Source organism: Kwoniella shivajii, chromosome 9, assembly GCF_035658355.1.
Source record: "Kwoniella shivajii chromosome 9, complete sequence".
NCBI classification, from domain to species: domain Eukaryota; kingdom Fungi; phylum Basidiomycota; class Tremellomycetes; order Tremellales; family Cryptococcaceae; genus Kwoniella; species Kwoniella shivajii.
Genome location: NC_085916.1, coordinates 515,635 through 537,336, shown reverse-complemented (window position 1 = coordinate 537,336; position 21,702 = coordinate 515,635). Strand labels below are relative to the sequence as shown.

Genomic DNA, 21,702 nt, shown 5'->3' with positions numbered 1-21,702 from the left:
TTCCCCAGAGTCTTATTTCTAACTTTGCATCATTTCAATCACATCAATTGCATTCACCACAATAGCATTTGACATTACCCTACCGCCGATAAGATGCTCACAGCATTCGAACCTCATAAACCATAGATTAGTATAGATTGATCCACAGACAAGGACATATAGATATCATACTTTCACGTCTCAAAACCATCAATTCAATCTTGACGTCACCAATAAGATATCAGTTAAATCATTATGACCAATACACCTATAAACGAAGCTGGTCCTTCATCTTCAAGTAGTTCGAGAACACACGAATTGTTCGAAGAGGATTTCGTCAATGAGGAGTAAGTCTCTTTTCGCACTGTACACCATATCCATGCCTTTCGTTATTGGAGGTAATACTTACGCCTGGATTGAAATTTTAGCCATCTCAAAGCTTTCGCGTCAGCTCTTTCTATGAGTGATGCTATAGCGCTGGAGGGAGATGCCTCACCATTATCACCTCGATCACCTCCTGTCCCGCTAGATTCACCGGGAATAGGTACAGCCTCTAACGCAAGATTACAACCTTCCTCTTGGAAATATGGTCCTGATAATGGAACTTTTCAGAGCGGAGGAGAAAGGGTAGAAAAATTAACAGCTACTTCTGATTTTGCTGTGAGTGATATCTCTGCCTTTATCAATGGTGATACGAACTGATGAATCTTCGGTATCTGTAGCCAATACATCAACGTGTATCCAAGTGAGTACTCGATATTTGTCAAAATACCGAAAAATAGCACAGTATATTAACCTGAACTTGAAAGACGTTCACGAACTTCCAATCAAGGTTTGACATATCACCTTATCCGATGGCCATTACTTGTAAGCATTGCATTCGTACAACCTTCGACAGTCATTCATATTCTGATCCTGGGCTTCTTGACAGGGTTTCTTCTTTACCATCATATACTTCGAATTCCTCACTTACGTTATAACCAGACAAGTGGTCAATGTATTTGAGTGGACATTGGCTTGGAGAGGTCACAAAGCGAAACTTCGAAGAGAGTTGAGAAACGCGAAAACATATGACGAATGGATAGAAGCCGCGAAGAAATTGGATAGTCATTTGGGATTTGATGAATGGAAAGAAAGTGAAGAGGACGCATATTTCGATTACACCCTAGTATGTTCCCATACGTCTCAAAAGAATCGTGACTCGGTAGCTGATCTGTCATATTGAAAAAGGTAAAAAGGGTCAAGAGGACTTTGACGAGATTGCGTTCTTCCAAAGATGCTAGAGGATTAATGGATGCACTAGCTGTATGCGTTAGAAGTAATTTTGCAGGTACAGAGAGCACCAAGATATACAGTGAAGTAAGTGCCCTCCCAGATCACTTTGCTAAAAGAGCGTATGACGCTGATCTACCCCTCGTTCTCTAGACATTCTACGGGACCAAGCGGATGATTGAAGAACATGTACAAGAAGTGGCGGCATCTTTAGATTTCGTAAGAACCGCTACCGATGTATCTTTGGAAGAGAAAAGATCTTTCTTTAGAGCCATCAATAAGCATTACGGAGCGAGTGCGCTGTGTCTTTCTGGCGGTGCATCGTTTGGATACTATCAGTATGTTACCTCGTTCATGACCCCCTATTGTTCTCACGATCATCGCTTATCAGCTGAGTGCCATTTCAGTTTTGGAGTAGTCAAAGCATTCTTAGAAGCGGACCTTTTACCAAGAGTAGTGACAGGTACTTCTGCCGGCGGTATCATTGCTGCTCTTCTTTGTACAAGAACAGACGATGAGCTCAGAGAACTGCTGGTACCTGAGCTGGCAGATAAGATTACAGCATGTGAAGATTCGTTCCGTGTATGGTTCAAAAGGTTAAGACAAACAGGAGCAAGGTTTGATACGGTATCTTGGGCAAGGAAGGTGGGTTGCACATGATCGGTAAAGCGGCGCTCGCGTGCTGATGAAACGATGTTTACCAGGGAATGTGGTTTACACGAGGGAGTATGACGTTCAAAGAAGCGTACGAGAGAACTGGACGAGCGTTGAATATATCTGTTGTGCCGTCTGACCGACACTCGTAAGTTGCGCTCATCGACATACTTTTATTTGCAGCTAACGCTTCGTTAAGACCTACAATCCTACTGAATCATCTCACTGCGCCCAATTGCCTGATCTGGTCTGCGAATCTTGCGAGCGCTGCTGTTCCCGGTATTCTTAATCCTGTAAGCCCCACTAGTTCATTCCAAAACGCGACGGCAACAGCTGATTTGCCACTAGGTCGTTTTGATGGCTAAAGATCGTAATGGAAATGTGAAGCCGCATAATCTCGGTGGTTCTCGTTTCAAGGATGGTAGTTTGAGGTCAGCTTCTACTAACTCCTCCCCTTCGTAAAGTGGACATGCAGCTGACAGATCCATGCAGAGAAGATATACCATTAGGCTCGCTTCACACCCAATTTAATTGCAATTTCTCCATCGTATCTCAGACAAACCCTCACATTCACTTGTTCTTCTTCGCGCCAAGAGGGGCAGTCGGCAGGCCTGTCGCTCATAGGAAAGGCAAAGGATGGAGAGGAGGGTTCATCTTATCAGCATTAGAATCATATATCAAGTTAGATCTTTCAAAGCATTTCAAGGTAAGTGCGTCACTTTATGCAAATGCGCCTAAAGCTAATTTGCCTTAATAGGTCATCCGAGATCTGGATCTCATGCCTCAAATTTTACAAAGCGACTGGAGTGGTGTCTTCTTGCAGAGGTTCTCCGGTGACCTCACTCTCACACCAAAGACTACACTCAGCGTGAGTAACAGCCTTTGCTGTATCTGATGACTGATCATTCTGGGCTTCTGCTGAATGTTCATTTAGGATTGGTTCCTCATCCTGTCTGATCCGGATCGATCGAGATTAGAGGGAATGCTCCGCGTGGGACAGAGAGTTACATGGCCTGCATTAGGGATGGTGCATAATCGGATGACAATCGAGGTGAGCGTCTTATGTCGTATCAATCGATTTTGGTCATGCTGACGGGCGACGTCAGCGGGCAATTCTAAGGGGACGCACAGAAGTCCGTTCGGCGATCCATCGGGATCGGACATCCAACGATATTACTTCTCCACCAACGAAGGATTCTGGTGGACTAAGAGCTCCCGAAATTATACCATTAGAATCTGATGCGGATGCAGGATTTGCTAGTCGAAGTAGGCGAACAAGGGGTAGTAACAGAAATAATATGGGTGGATTAGGAATAACGACTACTATCGAACCACCTGATAGTACAAATACGAACTCAACTAGAAGGAGGAGAAATGGAACTCGAAGAACACGAGCCAATGAGGTATTCGATTTTGATATGGGTGATTCTGATGAAATACCAGAAGAAACAGTTTCACAACTTTCACGAACAAGTTCAAGGGGAACAACGCATACACCTGAAACTGTTAAAAGAGGATATTCGATTAATTTAGGTGAAACTTTAAGACATGTCAGAGCATCTTCTTTGTCTTCCCTAAGTTCACCTTTTAGGTCAATGAGACAATCATCATTATCACCATCGACAGAAGAACCCCCACAATCCTCCTCATCCTCGTCGCAAACGCCACCGCCACAATTACAACCACTACAACAGCTGTATAGAGAAAGAGAAGGACATCCACAGAAATCGAAATCGCAATTATCAGTCACGAGATGGTTCGGAGGTGCATCTGATACTTCCTCTGAAAGTAGTGACGGTAATGATCCTGACGATTGGAGAAATCAACATGGACCTTCCGACGAAGATGCGCATAGAGAATTTCAGATGGATTCAGACGAATTAGAAGAGGACGAGGAAGATGGGATTATACCAATTCCCGGAGGGGAAAGGGTCCCACAAGCGACAATTGATGCCACGGCTGCTGATGGAGAAAGATTACGATCAATCAGTACAGAAGGAGAAGATATGACCCCGCCTCAACAGGATTTGGAGGATGACAGGTGATTGATATAGTAACGCACGTCACATCGGGCAGAACGAACAACACACGAGTGAAGATGAATGATACGAAGTGTGCAAGCATATATAGCAACCAACAGCAGATTCATGTGTCGCCACCAATAATACGCAATTACCTATAGTAGGTAAGCGCTAGAGAATAATCGTTGTAGATGGATCAAACCCTGTATAAATGCAATGAATTATTTCGTAAAAGAAGGAATCGGGTTTGCAGGACGATTGTCGTAGAGCAGCATGATTCAGCTGATATCGCTACACCGTTCGACAATGGGCACGTGATGCATCTACTGTACCTTGAACATTGAAGCAATAAGAAATCGAAGGAGTAAAGATCACCTACTTTCTGAGGTATAGAGACTTACATAATTCTACATATCATACAAAAGTACATTACAAGTGTCAATCATGCGACCACCCTCTACAAGAACATGATCAAGTGGAACTTTGCGCGATCATCGAACATGTCACTGTATGACGTTGCTCGCTTTTAATCAAGTATCATAATAACCCAAGTTTGTTTTTCCGACTTCATCTATTTTATCCAAATCGACTTCACCTTTTCCTTCGGTCCAGTTATGTCCTAGAGCCCCTACGGATCCTGCACTGAGCAGATTGAATTGTTTATCGACTTCTTCTCCTTCAGCCAATTTAGCGACTCTGATATACAATTGAAGATCTTTCTCTTCACCTAGAGTCTGTGATTCTAAGTCTGAAGAATGATAAGTTGTATACCAAGCATAATCATTGATCCGTTTATCTAAATCCGGTGGATCAAGTAAAGACGATACCAGAGTTTCTAATGGATGTGCCGGTCCATGATGCTGGGCGTTACTACTACTGAGAGTATCAGCTTTAGGGTGATGATGAGTATGGTCCTCTTCGGAAGATGCTTTCGATGTTTGCGGACCCGGTGAAGATCCTGGTACAGGAACGGGTATTGCCCATCTTCGGGCTGTACGACGAGATCTACAGGTAACAAAAAGGTCATTCAAGTATCATGAGACAATTTTCATACCGTGCTGACTTGCAACGTACGAAGATTGGTGAACGGTAGGTGAACCTAGTTCAGTCGGTACTCGAGATTCAAACGGACTAGCTAAGATCTCGTTTTTCGGTTTACTATGAGGATGGGGATATCAGCTGGTACTCATGTACGTGAAATGATCTGTGCGAAAGTTGACGAAGTCACGGCATGGTGAATCAACTTACGCATGGAATCTGCTAGTAGAGTTCATAGTACTGTGGTTATGAGTGAAGCCAATCAGCCTTTCACTGCTTTGAAGTGCGCAGATTTGCACCACTTACAAGGCATATAACCTCCCAAATTGACTTAATATGTGAGGTTTGTAGTATTCCCTATAAACTTGATTTATAGGTGCTAGTGCATCCGAATTTGGCTCCTCCAGATGAGAAGGGGTGAACCATTCTTTATAGTTCGGTCGAGCCAAGTCGTAACGTGGAAGAGTTGGCTGTACACCAAGCTGCGATGCGAAATGAGTAGCCTATCAGCTTGGGCCCCATACGGTTTCTAGTGTTCGCAGACGTTGTTGTGCAAAACACTCGGCATAAAGCTCACAAATAGATTGATAGCAGACTGTTTGTCCGCGTCTATCGCGAAAAGTCAGCTCCGGAATACAAGAAACTTGATGTTTTCGACAGCTTACCGAGCATGGAATTATTATAAAACCTCCTGATATTTTCTACCCTTGGCTTGTCAGCGTAAGGCGACGAAGCTGGGAGAATGCTTACCCAAGAGATCTCTTGAATGACTACTCCACTGAGCCGCTTTGGTCCTTCTGTAAGTGTCTACCCTATTCACCAGAGCACTCCCGGTGTATTGCCAAGCCAGAGCTGTACCATCCTTGTCAGCTGCAGCTAAATTTCTAACGTCTAGCTAACTCACTATCTCCGTGATCATGGTACATCTCCGTCAAGACGTCCACCGCGTCACAAGAAAATGGTAAATGAGGTGTTCCGATCAGACCTAAAGCGTATAGTTGATGACCGAACGCTCGCTTAGCAATGGCAAATTGCGCAGCGTTGGTGCGATCCAAGCAATCCACACAATTGACACGCAAAATACCGTGTTGATGTAGAGGCTTGTCCCTGTGGGGACCAGATCTATGGAAGTACACCGTGTCAGCTACCAATCCAGAACAACGAGGTGACGAGAGCATTTACCCAACCTCGTTCCTCGCCGGCCCACCATGAAAGAAATTAGTGGCTTGTAATGCTTCTTCACAGATATCTTCCAAGACACCCATTACATCCTGATGCCCGCTGCACATAGAGATTTATATCAGCAGTCTGACATCTGTTGAGACTTTGAACTCTCTCAGTTGCTTTTCAGCTCACCTTTTCGCAGCTTGAGACATGTCCCAAGCAATATACTTCATCTTCTTTGCTTCTGGCAGAAATTGATTGAGGTATTCCACACATTGGCCATATTCTGCTAGCAGCTTGCTTTCACGTGGCACTGTTTCTCGCGACTTTATGAGATTGAGAATAAATATTGGCGCTCCATACCGTCCGAGCAGGTCGTCGAAGTGCTTGGCTGCTGGAGTATAGAAGGGATCTTTGATCGTGACTATGCGAAATCACTAAATGAGCTCACACGGCTCGTAAAGTATCGGGAGTGCCGGTAGTGTCAGGATGCAGGATAGTAAACATTACGGTGACAAGTAGGAAAATGTGAAACGCACTTTCGATCGGAGGTCGCGGTGTCATTTGGTTACTTTCCTGATGCCACATGACAGGTATACTTCCTCGATATTGAACGATACTCGTATATGCACCATAGCCAGCGCCGTATTCAGACATTGAGTGATTGTCGTCTGGTCTAGTGTGACTCCCGAATGATGTCGCAAGAGGTTCCGATACTCTGGTAATCACGATCAGCTTGTATGATTTAGCAATCCAAAAAGTATGCTGACTCACATCTGTTCAGACTCCACTTCATTCGCAACATGACCCTGAGAGCATTGTAAGCTTAGTACCATGTAGTAGCGAGCTGGAAGAAGCTTACATGTTCGTTAGCACCTCTTGTAAGGAATCTTGCTCCCGCATAATGTCTGGATCTTCTCGCTATCAAAGTTAGATAGACCGTTCTTGTGAAAACATTGATTTCTGACGATCCGAAATCAGCCTATGCGTAAAAGGGAGGAGGCAGGAGAGCTTACTGGCTTGATCTACGAATCCATATATAAGCGGTAATACCCATCTACTTCTTCCTTTTGGTTCCTCCAAATCAAAAGCTGGCGATAGAAGATAATGATTCCACATAAATCTAGTATTCCAGGCTCGATTTTGCGCCGACACAGTCAGATTCGTTTGAAGGGAATTGGTAATGTCATAGGAATATCTGGAAAGCAGCGCGTCACTCAAGGATTTCGAAGTGGATAGCCAACAGAGAGATTGACGTACGAGAAATAGAAGTTCTTGGTCAGATCGACATGCTGAAAGGTGTGTAGCATCCTGGAAACCACGTCAGTGGTCATCAAAACGTTATAGAGCGGACGATCAAAATTCACTTGGTTTCTTGGGTTGTTCTCTCGGATTTGCTCGCAATCGTTATGAGCTGATTTTCCGGCTGGTCAGCTGGATGGACGCAGTTGGGTAATGGATTTGTTCCTCACAGTTGTCTCATCACAATGGTAGACTAAATGATAAACGTCCATCAGCTTGAACTCAATATGTAGGATGAGCGAATGGTTAGCGATGACTTACTATAATGGCCTCCTAGCAGACCCACCACAGACCGTTTCGTGATCAATATCAAATACCATCCTGCAGTGAACTTGACGAAGCCGACAATTCCGCTATGCCGCCTCATCAGCTTGACCAAAGTGATCCTCAAATTTACGTCGAACTCACTGGAATTCCAGTACTTTTTCCAATCCTCCTTGACTCTTATTACCGTCTTGTACCATTCTCAAAAGCAAGTCCAGCTCCGCGCTATCATACACGGTTGCATCTTCGACCACACTTAACACGGTAGGATCGGTCCGGTCAATCTTTAGGACGCGGTGGGTATCGGCCGTTGAGGCTGTGATGTAGAAACGGCTAACAGCGAGCATGAGCCTTTTCCCAATGTTCAAGACTTCAATGAGAATAACGTACCTCTTAGTCTCAAAGAGAGTGAATTTCGAAAGTGAGTTGAGGGCGTTGGGATCGTCGTGCTCTTCGGGTTCGGGACCATCAAGCTCTCGCGGTCGGACCTCAGCCGTCATCCCGACTAAACTGCTCTGAGTAGATTATTCAGTATTGTAAGTCTAAGTTCAGCTCAACATCAGGTGGCTGTCTTCTTGGCGACGCTGCGTACAACAATGTAGAAAAGATTATCATGAGTTGACAAAGGGGCAAGCTTTGTCGGAAACTGTATAAGAAGACGGTCAAAGTGGAGGAACGACGCGAAGACGGAACCAAATCACATCAACATCAACCGTCCAAAAGTCAAAAGTCAAGAACAGCGAGAAACAGCACTTCTTCCTCTTCTTCTATTCTCACCAGTTCTATAATCAAAACACACCCGCTGTCCGCTCGAACATTGGCAATAGGCATTTATCAGTGCATTTCTGGGACGCTGCCTTTATGATGGCTCAAACAATCCCATTTTCACTACCGTTTCTTCGCTCACACTCAATCTTCATTCCCCCTTCTTCTTCTTCGTCGTCCACCTCTCTAGATGAAGAATGGGAATTGGTGGACAGACCGACAGACGACCTGGTCGGTCAAAAATATACCAGGATGACAATAAGGGATAAAGATCTGCTGGTGGCCATGGGGAGAGAGGTGCGAATGATGTCACTTGCAAATTCAGAAGGTGGATGGGAGGTGAAAGATGGTCAAGTGGGATCTTACAAGGTGCGTTAGCTTCTGTGAGGGCAGGTAGAGGCTAGCAGCTGATATCACATACCAGACGCTGAAATCTCCTAGCTTGACTTTCTCCATCAATCACATCATACCCAATCCGTCGGGTAGGCTACTGGCTGTGGTAGGCCATCATCAGGTAGTTGTTGTCGTTTTACCGAAAACCAGCTATTCAAGCTCGTCAGGTGATGTGGAGTGTCGGTGAGTTCATCCTTATTGTAGTATTATTGCCGCTCTGATATTATTTCTATCTAGTGCTATACGAGTTGACGAGTTCCAATTCTCTCCCTCATCGAATGATACCATCTCGAAAGTATCATGGCATCCTTGGGGAGAAGGAGGAAATTCGCTGTGGGTGTTAACTACTGATGGAAAGCTTCGGTACGTATCCGCCCGATCTGCTACAATACAACCAACAATGCTTACATCGAATCTTACAGGGAATACGATGTTCTCCAACCTCACGACGCTGTGCAAACGTTCAACTTCCTTCCTGAGCGAACCTCTTCATCGTCCGCCAAGTTCACAGCCGTTGACCCTCTTTCTCGTTATGCCTCTTCTTTCGCCTTTTCGATTGGCCCCATAGATTTCTCGCCACTGATGGTCTACGTTTTGCTCGCCAACGGGGACATCTATACGATGGGGCCTGTTCTTCCTTTACACTCTGAAATGCCAATTCGTTACTTGCAAGGATTAAAAGCTTATTCTGAGAGAAGGTTGGCTAGGATTCAGAGCGAAGCTAAAGATGTATTTGGAGCCACTGAAGCTGGATTAGGAAGAGTGACATCTCAAGCTCAATGGGTAGAATCATTGGTGAAACAAGTGAAAATGGCAGAGGAAGCAAGACAGAGGAAAGATGAAAACGAAGAAACTCCCTCAAAAAGGACAACTTTGTTGAGTCGTTCAACAAGCATAAGATCATTGGATTCTTCTCCAAAGTCAAAGCCTGCGGAAGGAACTGTCAGAGTACATCCACCGCACTTGACTGAATCTGGAGGTCCTGCTCCCGGTGCCCACAGGGCTCTGTTGAGACAAGGTCCAATGCTGTATTCGCCTGCCCCACAGGACATCAGGAATGGAGAAGAAGATGAAGAGCAAGCTGCGACAGACTTGTTCCTCTCACAGAGTGGCTCTGAGCAAGGAGGTAATGGAGAGAAGGAAACATGTATAGCTGTCACTTGGTCTGGTGGAAGAGTGGATATCGGTTTGGAAGTGGAAAGGCCTGAGCCACGATGGTTTAGCTCAAGGGTGAGCTTATAATTCTGCGTTCAAAATCTTCAGCTGACACTGCTGTTATAGGATCCTTCTACATCAACGCCTGTAATACCCATAATTGAATCCATTCTCCTTTCCTTCCCTCAATCGGACCTTGAAAGCATCGAAGCCAATGCACCTTCTTTCTTATCTGATCCAATGTACGGCGGTGTATTTTATGTGCAGCATATCTTTGGTGTAGACTCTATAAATATCAATTCTTGGCTGGATGAACTTAGAAGTGGCGATGCGGAGGGCGAGTTGCTAGGCAGCGAGGTAGTTAGGTTAGTGGAATCAGGAGGGTGAGTCCACTTCTTCTTCGGAGCTGGGGGTGGAGCTTAAGTTCTAGTTCAGGTCACCAGTGAAACCTATAGTTGGGATTGTGAATTTCTGCAACATAACCTTGGGCTACGGTCTTGTCGCCCTTGCTGCCTCGGGCCAAGTGGCGTCTGTTGAACTAGACCTCAAAGTCGCCGATGTCCCAGCTATTACCTCGGGTGCGACAACTACCGATAGAACAACAACAGCGGTCGACCCAGATTCACAGTCATTATTACTTGCTAAGCCTCTCGATTTCGACAAATTTGTTCAATCGATCCGTAAACCTGCCACACCTTTTAACCCGATGGGCGTCTTGCGACAAAGAATTCCTGACTCTTCCAAACCTGCAAGCACAATCAATCCGGAACATCTGCGAGTGCTTGGTGAGATATCAAGCCAATTTACCAATCGTACACAAGCCATTCGATCTGCTTCTCAATCGATAGAAAATCGATTAGACCTCGAAGTCCAAGAGTTACAACGTCAGATTAAACTGTTGAGAGACTGTCAAGACAAGGTCGCCTCTCTCAAGAAGAATATCGCTATCTCTCGTGCTGAAGAGCTTTTAGACAAACAAGACAGATTAGCATCTAGATTGGATGGAATCGTTGTCAAACTATCAGAGGAGTTTAGACCTGAAGTGGGGGAAATGGAGCGAAAATGGTTCGATGAGCTTGAAAGACTGAAAGTTAGAGTCAGGGGCGGAGGAGTTGTCAGTAAGGGAAGAGCGTTAACGACTAAAACTCAAATAGTACGTTTCCAGCGCAGACTTTATGTAGATGATATTCAATTGGAATTCATGCTAATGAACTCCTGATATAGCTCAAGGAGCAATTGGCAGCTGTGAAGCCTGTTTTGCTGGAGAGTCAAACTCGCCAAGAAGAGGAGGAACCGCAAAGTAAGATGTATGGTAGTAAACAATTGAAACCTCTGGAAGCTGCTTTAAGTGCTAGGTGAGTGTGTTGCACCTTGAATTTTACGATTCAGCCTGCCCTTTTTGGGTTTATCCGCATGGTAAGCAGGTCTGATTTTTTGGTGTTATAGGTCGGAAGAGCTTCGACGGCTGATAAGGAGAATGGAGATGCTGGATATGAGGGTGGACTCATATTCTGGAGCGGATGATGACTGAAAAACATGATCTGTAATTTGTGTATACACTAAGCGACATGCGTGATGTGCAGGATGTAACACAATGAACAATGATGTCGTCGAGTAAGACACGAATGTTTCATCGAATGTGGCGGATTATAGTATTATGTGATGAGCGAGTTTCTCACCTCACAGCTACTGAAGCGTGACGGTCAGATACCTCGTTGATATTTCCAAAACGACATGGCACGAGTAGGGTCCGGCGATCCCGCACGTCCGTCTCGTTGTTCCAGTGATCTGAACGTATCTGAGGATCGTTAACGATAAACGTGTCTGATAACTAGACCATATATCTGATGCGGTGCGAAATTCCGGATGCGAAAATAAAGCTTCCGACCCTGTCAACCTTTTCAACAATTCTCAGGATGGACCACGTACATCTGAGACACTATCCTATGTTAGATCCGCAATGCTGGAATTAGATATCATGAAAGGATTGTATTCCATTCGGCGGGGGAGGTGGATGTCAAAAAGTAGAAACGTAGACGTATGTTTCTATCATCCATCTCCCCATGCCTGACAGCCAGAATCAATCTTGAGCGATTGCACCGTACAGTGAGCAGTTAAGCAATTTGATTTCAGTGGCCAAACAATCCCAGCTAGCGGAGGGTTATAAATCCATCAAGATTCTGTTCCTAAGGGGATGGGGTTGGGGGAACAGCTTGTGATACAGCAAGTTGAAAAATAAAAAATAAAAATAAAAATCACCGCAAGGAAGCTGTGGGAGGCTGGGAGGCCCCCAACAAACTTTTTCTTTTTGGCTTTACGGTGAAAGAGTTAATGTTCTATACGCATATCATGATGATTACCTTACACACTCACTTGCGCTTTCTCTTTGACGCATTCGTACGTACGAGTGACTAAACAGCATAAAAACGTTCACTCCTATGCTCACATGCATGTAGATGTAATACATCACATATGCAAGCATTGTAGGAGGTCAAAACCCTATCTAGTACAACGCGAGTCAAGAACAGTGTGTACTCTTCTCACCACAGCGTTGACGGGGTGGCGAATTTCAACGTCAAATGGACGGATAGTAGTAAACTTCAAGTTTTGCTATATCTTCGTTTTTTAACCGAAAGTTGTCATTTCACTAAACTCACGTGCACGGCATTATGTTGTTCAGTCTTTTGGGCTGACTCTACTGTATCAGACCAAGGAGTGATACATGAGTTGAGGGAATGACGCTTATGCTATGATATTGGATATACACTTCCTTCTAATCCCAGATCCCATAATTCCCAATAAAATGATAAAAGAAGGCAAATCCTCATCAATGCAATCGCATTGACCGATTTCTACTGTGGTATCAACTTCCATGTCTAGATTGAATCATTTGTTTCAGTTTCTTCCCTTCAGATGGTCATGCTCGCCAGTACAGAACGTCATTCAGTGATATCACTTACAACCACATATTCACCTTCATTCGGGAATTGCTTTTGAAAGGCTGAGAAATTACTTATCAGGTAAAACAAGGCTAATATGGAGAATACAAATATCAGTCACGAGTCTCAAGAATAAATGGCCCTGGTGGGAAAGAACCCTTGCGATTTCTGTTTTCCCCGTCATTCTGATAAACTTGTACAGCAGAACGCAATCCTGATACAAGGAAGGGGCAATTCAAAAGATTAGCAAAGACAACATCAGACTTACCGAATTTAACATCATAGATGATGGTAGCGCTGACTGCAGCACTGTTTGTATTCGTCCATGTGGCAGCTATATTGCCACTGGCTGAATTATACGTAAACTGTGTGAAAAACCGTACATGCTCAGTTCTTCGCAGTTTAGCAATGCTGGGAGATTCCCAGAAAGCTAGCAGAGCAGAGAAGGTGAGGGTTCACTCACCAAAGACGTTTCAGTTCCTTTTGCACTATTGAATCGGTTGTTAGATGCAGAAGCTACCGCTGGTCCTACAGGAACTGTGAATCAAGCACGAATCACACTTCTATGGTCAACGCTTGTATTTTGGATTTTAAACAGTATTTGCACTTGACGTAGTACCTCTCAAGGTCATATAACTCACTGACTGTATTGACTGCGGTGACGAAAGCATACCTACAAAGCAAGGAAAGATTGGTAAGAAAATCCAATCATTCAAATGTCTGTCTGGGTTCAACAGACAGGATGAAACTCACGAGTAATCGGTAGAAGCAAAATTCATTGCGCTTGTTCCTCCACCATATACTATTGAGCGACAAATCGAATATCAGCTTGTCGATGATGATTCACCATATTGAATAATGGCTTGAAAGATTGCTCACCAGCTCCTAGGTAAGGGAAACCTGAAGGTCGTTGAGAAGAAGAAAGTGTATATGTTACAGGGGAATTACCATTGGGACTGAACGATACCGACATCGCATTGGCTGCTGACTAAGCACTCTTTGTTCAGCTATTGAGCAAGTATTGGGTTCATGGAGTTCTCTACTGCTGTAGCAGCAGCAAATGGATTTTTTTGTGAGCATATGGGAATCGCCAAAAGGATACTAACACTTGTCATTCCATATCCTCCATAAGTCGAGTTGACAGTACCTGAAACGTAACCTATAGGCGTTCCAGAGGAGTTGAGAACTTGTATAATACCATTCACCCTTTGCTTTACTCGTCAGTTGTCGTGCCTTTACGATCATCCATTGCCCTAACCGCCACGTACGTGAGGAGATACAAAAGGAAAAGGTCTCGACTCACGTTGTTGCACTAGCAGATTGACGAGCTTTCAGTTCATGTCTTTTCGTTTTTGATCTAGGTTTTAAAGGTGGTAAACCCTTCTTGAAACATTCAGCATTTGTTGAACAGAGCGGATATTTATTTCGATGATGTTTGGGTGGTTTAAGTGGTAATGACCAAATTTCTGTATCTGATAGGGATAAAGGAGACACACATAAACAGAGAGATAAAAATGGTAGGAATAACAGTACTATCAGAGTTGATATTCTCATTTTGATGTATCAGCTTTTTAGGGTGGAAATTCTGGATGGATGGAGTGAACAGTAAGACTGATATTGGCTTAGACGCCTCTTTTGTAAGAAACGTTTAATGCAAGGGGATTGAAACATTGCACTGGGGGATTCGTGTACCCGTACCCTTTCCAGCCTTATGTGTTACGAGTCTTGGCAGCAAGCGCGTATAAGAGATCCTCGTACCAGTCTCATGCATGTAAGCAGTATCACCATGTCTGTCAGACACGGAATGGGCTAGTCCTGATCTGTACAAAGACAATTGGAGCACAACTGTTTACTCAAACGGTAACTTAAGAATAGATCTGTCTTGATAGCGAACCATATTTACGTTGTGATACACGCAATGACTGTCGCCTTGTAAGTTTCAGCTTTACGAATGGTAGGCGGAAGGAGACTGTTGCGACCCATGAAAGCAACTGGTAGTCTCAGGACGGTACAAGCACGAAACTGAATTTTCATTTTGAGTTGAAGGTGGCTGGGGGTGATCAATAAATGTCGGTCTTGATCCGAAACATTTCTAACGTGAAACGTTCCCCTATATTGTGATTCTGTACAATCCTAGTGACCGCAATCGCAGCTTCCATACCTTTGGACCTGAAATTCGAAAGGTATGATCAGTTTGTAGTGCACCATTGGTCGAGCATGATAAAATTGGCGAATGGCATGACCAATGACACAAGTTTAGACAAGAAAAGGGTCTGATATACAATTAAGATACTGTGTTGATTGGAGTATGACACTCTCATGTGCCATGAAGTCCGTCATGCAACACATGTAGTGCTTCGGACAATGGATGATAATCGCAGGAGATGGAAGATTTCATCTTCTTCATGTCATATATTGAGAAATTATATATGAAGGGTTTGTTCTCCCAAATTTAACAATGTTGATACAGGATACTAGTAAGACATTATCATCAATCGTCTACACATAACATGCTAATTCTTTGGTCTTGTGTTCTGCGCTTACTCCCAGAAGTCTTCCGACCTTGCGCTTCTACTCTGAAGCATTGAAGGGGTCTCACCATCCACTCATACCCGGACCAACACTAACGGGCCTTATCCTCTTTCCTTTCTTCCCCTGTCTTCTCAAAGCGTTCAGATCAAAGCTTTGGCATTTATCACATTCAGCCGCTAATCGAATAGCAGCTTCGAGTGCTCGATGGATCTTCAGCGCTGTGTGAGAGTTGGGGGGGAGTTTCGTCGATAATTCTAATTTCCAATCACAATCAGATTAGTTTGATCGTCTATAGAATACGTCACCTAAGTTGAGTATGTTCTTCACTCACCCTGGAACAACAATTTATATCTCGATGCTCTCTGGATAGGCATGATGATCTATGGGTTTCAGAACCATGTCAGCTCAATGATAGTCACACGCCGCGTTGTTCTTGGTCCAATAGATCCGACTCACGATATCAGCAAAACCCAATCTACCTTCGTCGCTATCGGTGTCGTCTGTACTTCCGAAACTTGGAGATGAACCATCACCACTTCTTCTTCTTCTTCCCCTTCTCGAGAGTCTTTGTTCATCAAGGATCTTGTTCAGTTCTTCACCTATACCACTGAAAACGACTTCACCGACTTGACCTGCCCATTCAGATATCGCTTTGGTCATGCTTTCTTCCATCGATACGAAAGCATCTGCCACCCCATACGGAGAGGGATCATGTTCGAATGCTTCAGATAATGACAGACTCAACGCATGAAGTTTAGGTAGCTGATGTACGAGTATCTGCAATGGTGATTTCTGGAGCAGTGAATCAGGATGCGTAGTTGGTGTGGGAGAGGATGTTGACGGTGTCCCATGTGTGGAATTTCGAGGACGTCGAAGTCTGGACGATGGATTCTTGTTACTGCCTGATCCAGAACGAGAGTGAGCCGTTAGGGATGCAGAAGCCACAAGTGGCGTATCTCGGTGATCATCATTCTTAGGAAGTGGAGGAACAGGGGGAATGGTTTTTCGTGAATGCGAAGACGATTGTACGGCCTAATCAGATAGTGACATCCAGTGTCAGCAAGTTTTCCTGATGTAAGCTTTTCTGAAAGATACATAAAGAATGCTCACTCACCGCAACACCCATAGCCAGTAATCTCCCATGTCTTCTCTCACCTTGCACAAGTTCTCTGGTGACAAACCAAGCTCTAATATTCTCTTGTCTGACATGTTTCTCCATTGAGTCTTTAGAAGGGGTTCTGAAAATAGGTGGGAACTCTGAATGTCGCAAAGCCGCGCCGCCGGCTCTCGTCATCCTTACCCTGCCATCGGATTCGAGCTTGACCAGTTGTTCTACTGTAGCGTGAAAAGCTTCATCATCTTTGATTTCGACTAGTGACTGCCTGTATCGTCGTTTAGCATCATACGATTGAAGTTCTACGTTTTCATGCAAGGAAGCTCGGTGTATTGTAACTTCTCTATCAAAGACACTATTTGGTGTATCTGATGATGTGCTAGATTCGAGATCCTGGAAATACTCGTTAACAATCGCGGATAAAGGCGGAGTATACGGCCCAAGGGGTGTTTTCCAATCACGATCAGATGACTTGGAAACCTTCTTGAATGATCTGATTGGGATAAAAGAAGGACCCGCATCTGCGCTGGTGAGGTTATCGTCGCGGAGAGGCGATGTAGAAGATTCGCGAGGACTGGTCTCAGCCGGAGAAAGTGGATTCGTCAGTGGAGGACTAGGCTCCAGAAGCGGTAACACCGGAGGCGTATCGCTTCGAATCGGCAATGGAACTGATTGGGCTCGAGGAGGAGGGACACCTACAATCCTACCATTCCCTTTCGGTCTTCGTGATCCAGAGCTGACTGAAACACCATGCGACCCCTCGCTCGATGAAGTGCCCTGTTTCAATATACTAGTGAGGGAAGTGGAGTTTTCCTTGTTGACCGATGTCAGATCCAAGGAACCTTTCGATCTTCTCATCCTTGATGCCATCTTCTTCTCGTACGGTGTCGCGAATTGCTCATCTTTGGGAGACTGAACAACTGCCCCAAACCATTCACTTTTCTTGGTTTGAGGTACTGGTGGTATGTCTTCATCTAGATCTTTTCTCAGTTTACTGATGGACCCGCTAGAGCTGAGCCTTCTCCACAGGCGACTCAGACTGCCGGATCTGCCTGGCATCATAGGTCTTGCAGATGATGTAGAAGGAGTTTCGTCAACATCATTCGTCATCGTTGATGTGAATGAAACAAGCTTTTTTGGTGAAACAGCTGAAGTCGCAGATCGAAGTATGGGTGAAAGAGGCGGTCGAGCATTGGCAAAACGAGGTGGAAACGGGGCCGGTCGAGCTGTGTGGAATCTTCTTGGTGAATGTTGTTCATCTATACCACTTATCGAAGAAGAAAGGTTTGAAGGCCATTCGCCTCTTTCTCGCTCGTTGTCAAAAGCTCTTCTTACAGCTTTGGAGGAGTTCTCGAAGCCTGACAACATCTCGGCTACTCCACGCGAGGCTGTTGGCGATAATTCATTTGGAAGTCTGTCTTTGAGTGGTGAAGACACGTGTATTGTTGTAGCAGGGGCTACTACAGCGTTGAATGCCGTATTGATCTCGCCCATACTGTATATCGAGTTGGTATTGGTTGACATATTGCCTAGACTACTCGAGCGAAGATGTACCAAGGGTGGGCGGGAGCGTGAAGGACAATCGGGAGTCTGAACATGAGTGGAAGAGTCAGAGCATTCAGCTAGATGAGGTTCAGTATGCAAATCGACACGCTTCTTGCTCGTTGGATTGGATACTGTATTGTGCTCTCCAGGTAACTCATGAAATTGACATCTACTGGATTGTATGTCGAGATTTGACGTTGACATCCTTAAACTCCTCGGAACCTTGGTTGTGGTCTCGCTACCCGAAGAAGCAGTAGGCGTATATGTGACAGTCGACACAGTCGTGGAGAATGTCGGAGATATGTCACCATCAGAGGATGTTTGGCCAGAATGAGGCAATTCGGCTGTGTGCGAATCACGGATCAATGATACTTTATCTCTGACAGGTGTCTTCTCCGCAAAATAGCCTTCTCTTTTGGGCCTACTTCCATCATCTCCTTCTCTGTATGAAAAAGTCGAAGCTCTCGATAGAGCCGGACCATGATTTTGTATATGATCCCATAAGCCCAATTCTCCTCGACTGGATATCAATAAGGCGTTGTTGGGTGTTTCGAGAGTACCGGACTCATCGGTGGAAGGTGTCATTCCAGATGATGCATTTGTTGATGATGAGGGATTGCGATTCAACGACCAGTCAGCGGGATTTTGCGGTGGTGCTGCTCCTTCAGGCAAGGGAAGACTAGATAGACTTGATGCAAGGAGTAAATGGGAAGTTGGGAGAACATTGGTGGTCTGTGTCGAAAGATCATGAAGTGGTAAAGGTCGAGAATAATTTGATCTTTGATCTGGAGAGAAAGATGGTCTTTCCAGTAACTCGACTTGATCATATATCGCAGAAACCGGTCGCCTTTTTGTCAGTTTTCTAGGTGACGTAGGCGGTAACACAGGGCGAGGATGAGGATGAGGATGAGGTCCCACATCATGGTCGTGAGTGACGAGAGGGTAAGACGAATCACTGCTCTCGAAAGATTGAGTTGCTGAAGTTGCGGAAGGAGCAGAGATGAGCTGCGGTCGAGAGCTAGGAGGAACGAGAAATTCTCCTCCTTGAGGTATCTCTGGAACCAACACTGATGAGGTCTGCAGCGCTTCTGGGGTAAAATCAACGACATGTCGATGCGGTTGAGCGTATGGCACGTGAGAAGAAGATGAGGATAATGGAATACGTGAGATATCGGTTTGAGGAAAGCCTTGTGGAGCTATCGGTGTGAAGGCGGAAGCAGGGTCTGGGATGCGCTCCGAATGGGTGGTAGGAGGGACAGTGGAAACGCGAACCTGAGGGGTGAAGGGCGGAGAAACACTGATGAAAGGAGTACAGATTATGAGCTCTAATTCGTCTCAAGAACTTCAGAGTATGAATGGTAACTCACTTCGACATTGTATTATCCCTCGAAGCTATCCCGTCTACTAAGTGGTCCTGATTAACGCTGGCTGCATCATCTTCGAAATCTGATACTTCAGCACTTTGGTTCATCCTTGACTTTCCCTTGAGGCTTCTCATTTTCCCGAAGCTCCAACCTCCTCCTGATTGACCGAAAGAGGTAGGAGGGTATTTCATCTCTGCGCTATCTCTCTTCTTTTTCAGCTTTTGTCCCTTTGCAGGTATCGTTTCATCTGTCCTGGAATATGATGGACCTGGAACAGGTGGTACTGGTATGCCGGATGTGACGAGTAGGGAAGTGGAAGATCGTGCTTCTTGGGATAAGTCCGATGTGGATCGACGTTTGATTATACGCATGATCGTTGTTCGTTGGTTTGGCTGATGGGGTAACTTCAGAGCGAAAGACGGCTAAACGAGCCCAATTCAAGCTCGAAAGTAACTGTTGAGTGACCTGGAGATCGCTGACGAGAAGGAACAGTGATCGAGCAGCTTCAGCTTCTCAGTTGGGGTGAAATGGTACGATGTCCGGATCAAAGTGAAAGAGCGATTCAACGAGATGTTCGATTTCCTCTATGCCAAGGCTGGGGAATTAAACGAGATGATCAGTCAAACCCGGAAATCACCACTCCTTTCACTATCGATGACGCATTCATCCATACACCACTCACTTTTCGACTTGCTTTCTTCCAACCTGTTCACTTCTTGCGACCAACCTTTTGCGATAGTAATGAGTTGACTAGACTTCTGACTTGTATGTTGCAATTTGAGGATGAGATGGTATACGTCGTCCACAGCACATGTGCTTGAGCCTATATATGAGACGCTTGGATCATCAAAGAGCTGTTTAGTGATAATACAAGCAATGTCCCTGTGATATCCTTCATCCACCGACGATGACGCTTTAACTTCAAAGAGAACAACGATGATCTCTTGATGATGTGTGTGTATATGAGATTGCAGTGATAGTGCTCAACATATGTTCGGACCCGAAGAACTTAATATTTGGAATTTTGAGTGAAACATTTACACTGATAAGATAGAGATGTGTTCAACTGCGATAATAGATGAGGTGTTATTCGGTCGATCGTCAAGGATATCCATGGATAGAAAGTTTGAGCTCACAATTCAGTATATAAAGTACCATCTCACATGAATCTATTGTTGAACATGTGTTTATGCGTTTGTGTGGAGTGGTCCTCGGTACCAAAGTGAGGTAAAGGGATGAAGAGTGGTAGGTGTCCTTTATTGTTTTGCAATACTAGTATCTTAAACTAATAAGACGGGGTCTTCTTGCGGACTTTTCTACTCCGCCTGACGCTTTGGAGCTTAACAATGATAGCTGGTTTGGTGAATAGACGATGAAGGTTTTTCGAGGCTGAGATTGTCGTGTATGGTTTTGACAAGATTGACCTAGTAGTTCTACTGCCTTTGGAAGATAATGTATATGTCTTTTTTGAGATCTGTTGTGAGCATCGATTTAGAATCTGAATCACTGAATGTCCAGTCCGCTAGCATGAACAAATGGACGAGCAACAAATATGGTATCGATGTCGATCAAAGCGAGATGTGCGAGTTCATTAAATCTCATCAACAAACAGCAAATATGAGTAACAAATAAAAACCTGAAACTGTGCTAGTGCCAAGTGTTTAATGAAAAAAATCACTCGCCAATCAGGGTTTCATATAAACAAATAACGTCATTGGCTTGGACCATTTAAACATAAATTGAGATATCAATTAGAAAGATTGATGAGGTTCGTACACGTATCATTATACATAAGTACTTTGTGCAAGGTGTTATCTGCCATGAACATGTAGTCATGCCTCTCTCTGAGACTCACATGCGTGTGCTGGGGAACACTGCTCCTGGATCGATGTACGAGAGAAGCAGCGGACATGGTAAATGGTCAAACTCGGAGCAGATGCGAAATTAGGCACCCGTCGGCACGGTCCTCCTTTCACACATGCATGTGGGCCGGAAACAACGGCGTTCGTTTGAAGCTTGAAGGACGTATGGTAGTATCATATTCGATGCAAGATTGTGATCAGAATGACATGAAAATGCATGAACCCTTCGTATGGCAGGACAGAATCGATAAGAAAGGATGGATGTCCATCGGAGAAGCAAAATTCGAGTGCATAGGCAGTAAAGATTAGGAAACCGGATAGCGAGAAAAGAAAAATTAT

The 21,702-nt window shown here is 44.6% G+C and overlaps 5 protein-coding genes across 5 annotated transcripts; 2 read left to right on the top strand and 3 right to left on the bottom strand.

Moving 5' to 3' along the window:
• Positions 1-234: 234 nt before the first annotated feature.
• Positions 235-3,950, top strand: IL334_006520 (uncharacterized protein; the record flags this gene model as incomplete). Its single annotated transcript, XM_062938221.1, has 15 exons — positions 235-326; positions 408-639; positions 702-724; positions 789-846; positions 911-1,147; positions 1,210-1,338; positions 1,405-1,589; positions 1,659-1,896; positions 1,956-2,053; positions 2,105-2,198; positions 2,254-2,336; positions 2,398-2,611; positions 2,663-2,773; positions 2,840-2,956; positions 3,012-3,950. The coding sequence occupies 15 exons, from the start codon at positions 235-237 to the stop codon at positions 3,948-3,950; spliced, it is 2,850 nt and encodes a 949-aa protein (XP_062794272.1).
• A 506-nt stretch (positions 3,951-4,456) lies between these two features.
• Positions 4,457-8,194, bottom strand: IL334_006519 (uncharacterized protein; the record flags this gene model as incomplete). Its single annotated transcript, XM_062938220.1, has 20 exons — positions 4,457-4,931; positions 5,001-5,084; positions 5,175-5,204; positions 5,271-5,446; positions 5,542-5,573; positions 5,630-5,665; positions 5,715-5,816; positions 5,869-6,086; positions 6,147-6,245; positions 6,321-6,552; positions 6,668-6,846; positions 6,903-6,937; positions 6,991-7,091; positions 7,145-7,326; positions 7,389-7,439; positions 7,496-7,542; positions 7,601-7,623; positions 7,692-7,783; positions 7,839-8,027; positions 8,085-8,194. The coding sequence occupies 20 exons, from the start codon at positions 8,192-8,194 to the stop codon at positions 4,457-4,459; spliced, it is 2,493 nt and encodes an 830-aa protein (XP_062794271.1).
• Positions 8,195-8,558: 364 nt separating this feature from the next.
• Positions 8,559-11,538, top strand: IL334_006518 (uncharacterized protein; the record flags this gene model as incomplete). Its single annotated transcript, XM_062938219.1, has 9 exons — positions 8,559-8,828; positions 8,884-9,035; positions 9,090-9,215; positions 9,275-9,727; positions 9,854-10,082; positions 10,134-10,390; positions 10,443-11,160; positions 11,232-11,362; positions 11,454-11,538. The coding sequence occupies 9 exons, from the start codon at positions 8,559-8,561 to the stop codon at positions 11,536-11,538; spliced, it is 2,421 nt and encodes an 806-aa protein (XP_062794270.1).
• A 1,321-nt stretch (positions 11,539-12,859) lies between these two features.
• On the bottom strand, positions 12,860-14,500 carry IL334_006517 (uncharacterized protein; the record flags this gene model as incomplete). Its single annotated transcript, XM_062938218.1, has 9 exons — positions 12,860-12,883; positions 12,968-13,038; positions 13,215-13,311; positions 13,410-13,483; positions 13,588-13,619; positions 13,700-13,748; positions 13,826-13,934; positions 14,053-14,152; positions 14,250-14,500. 9 exons carry the CDS (start codon positions 14,498-14,500, stop codon positions 12,860-12,862), a joined length of 807 nt encoding a protein of 268 aa, XP_062794269.1.
• A 1,041-nt stretch (positions 14,501-15,541) lies between these two features.
• IL334_006516 (uncharacterized protein) lies at positions 15,542-19,872 on the bottom strand (the record flags this gene model as incomplete). Its single annotated transcript, XM_062938217.1, has 5 exons — positions 15,542-15,732; positions 15,810-15,858; positions 15,935-16,510; positions 16,593-19,434; positions 19,505-19,872. The coding sequence occupies 5 exons, from the start codon at positions 19,870-19,872 to the stop codon at positions 15,542-15,544; spliced, it is 4,026 nt and encodes a 1,341-aa protein (XP_062794268.1).
• Between the last annotated feature and the right edge of the window lie 1,830 nt (positions 19,873-21,702).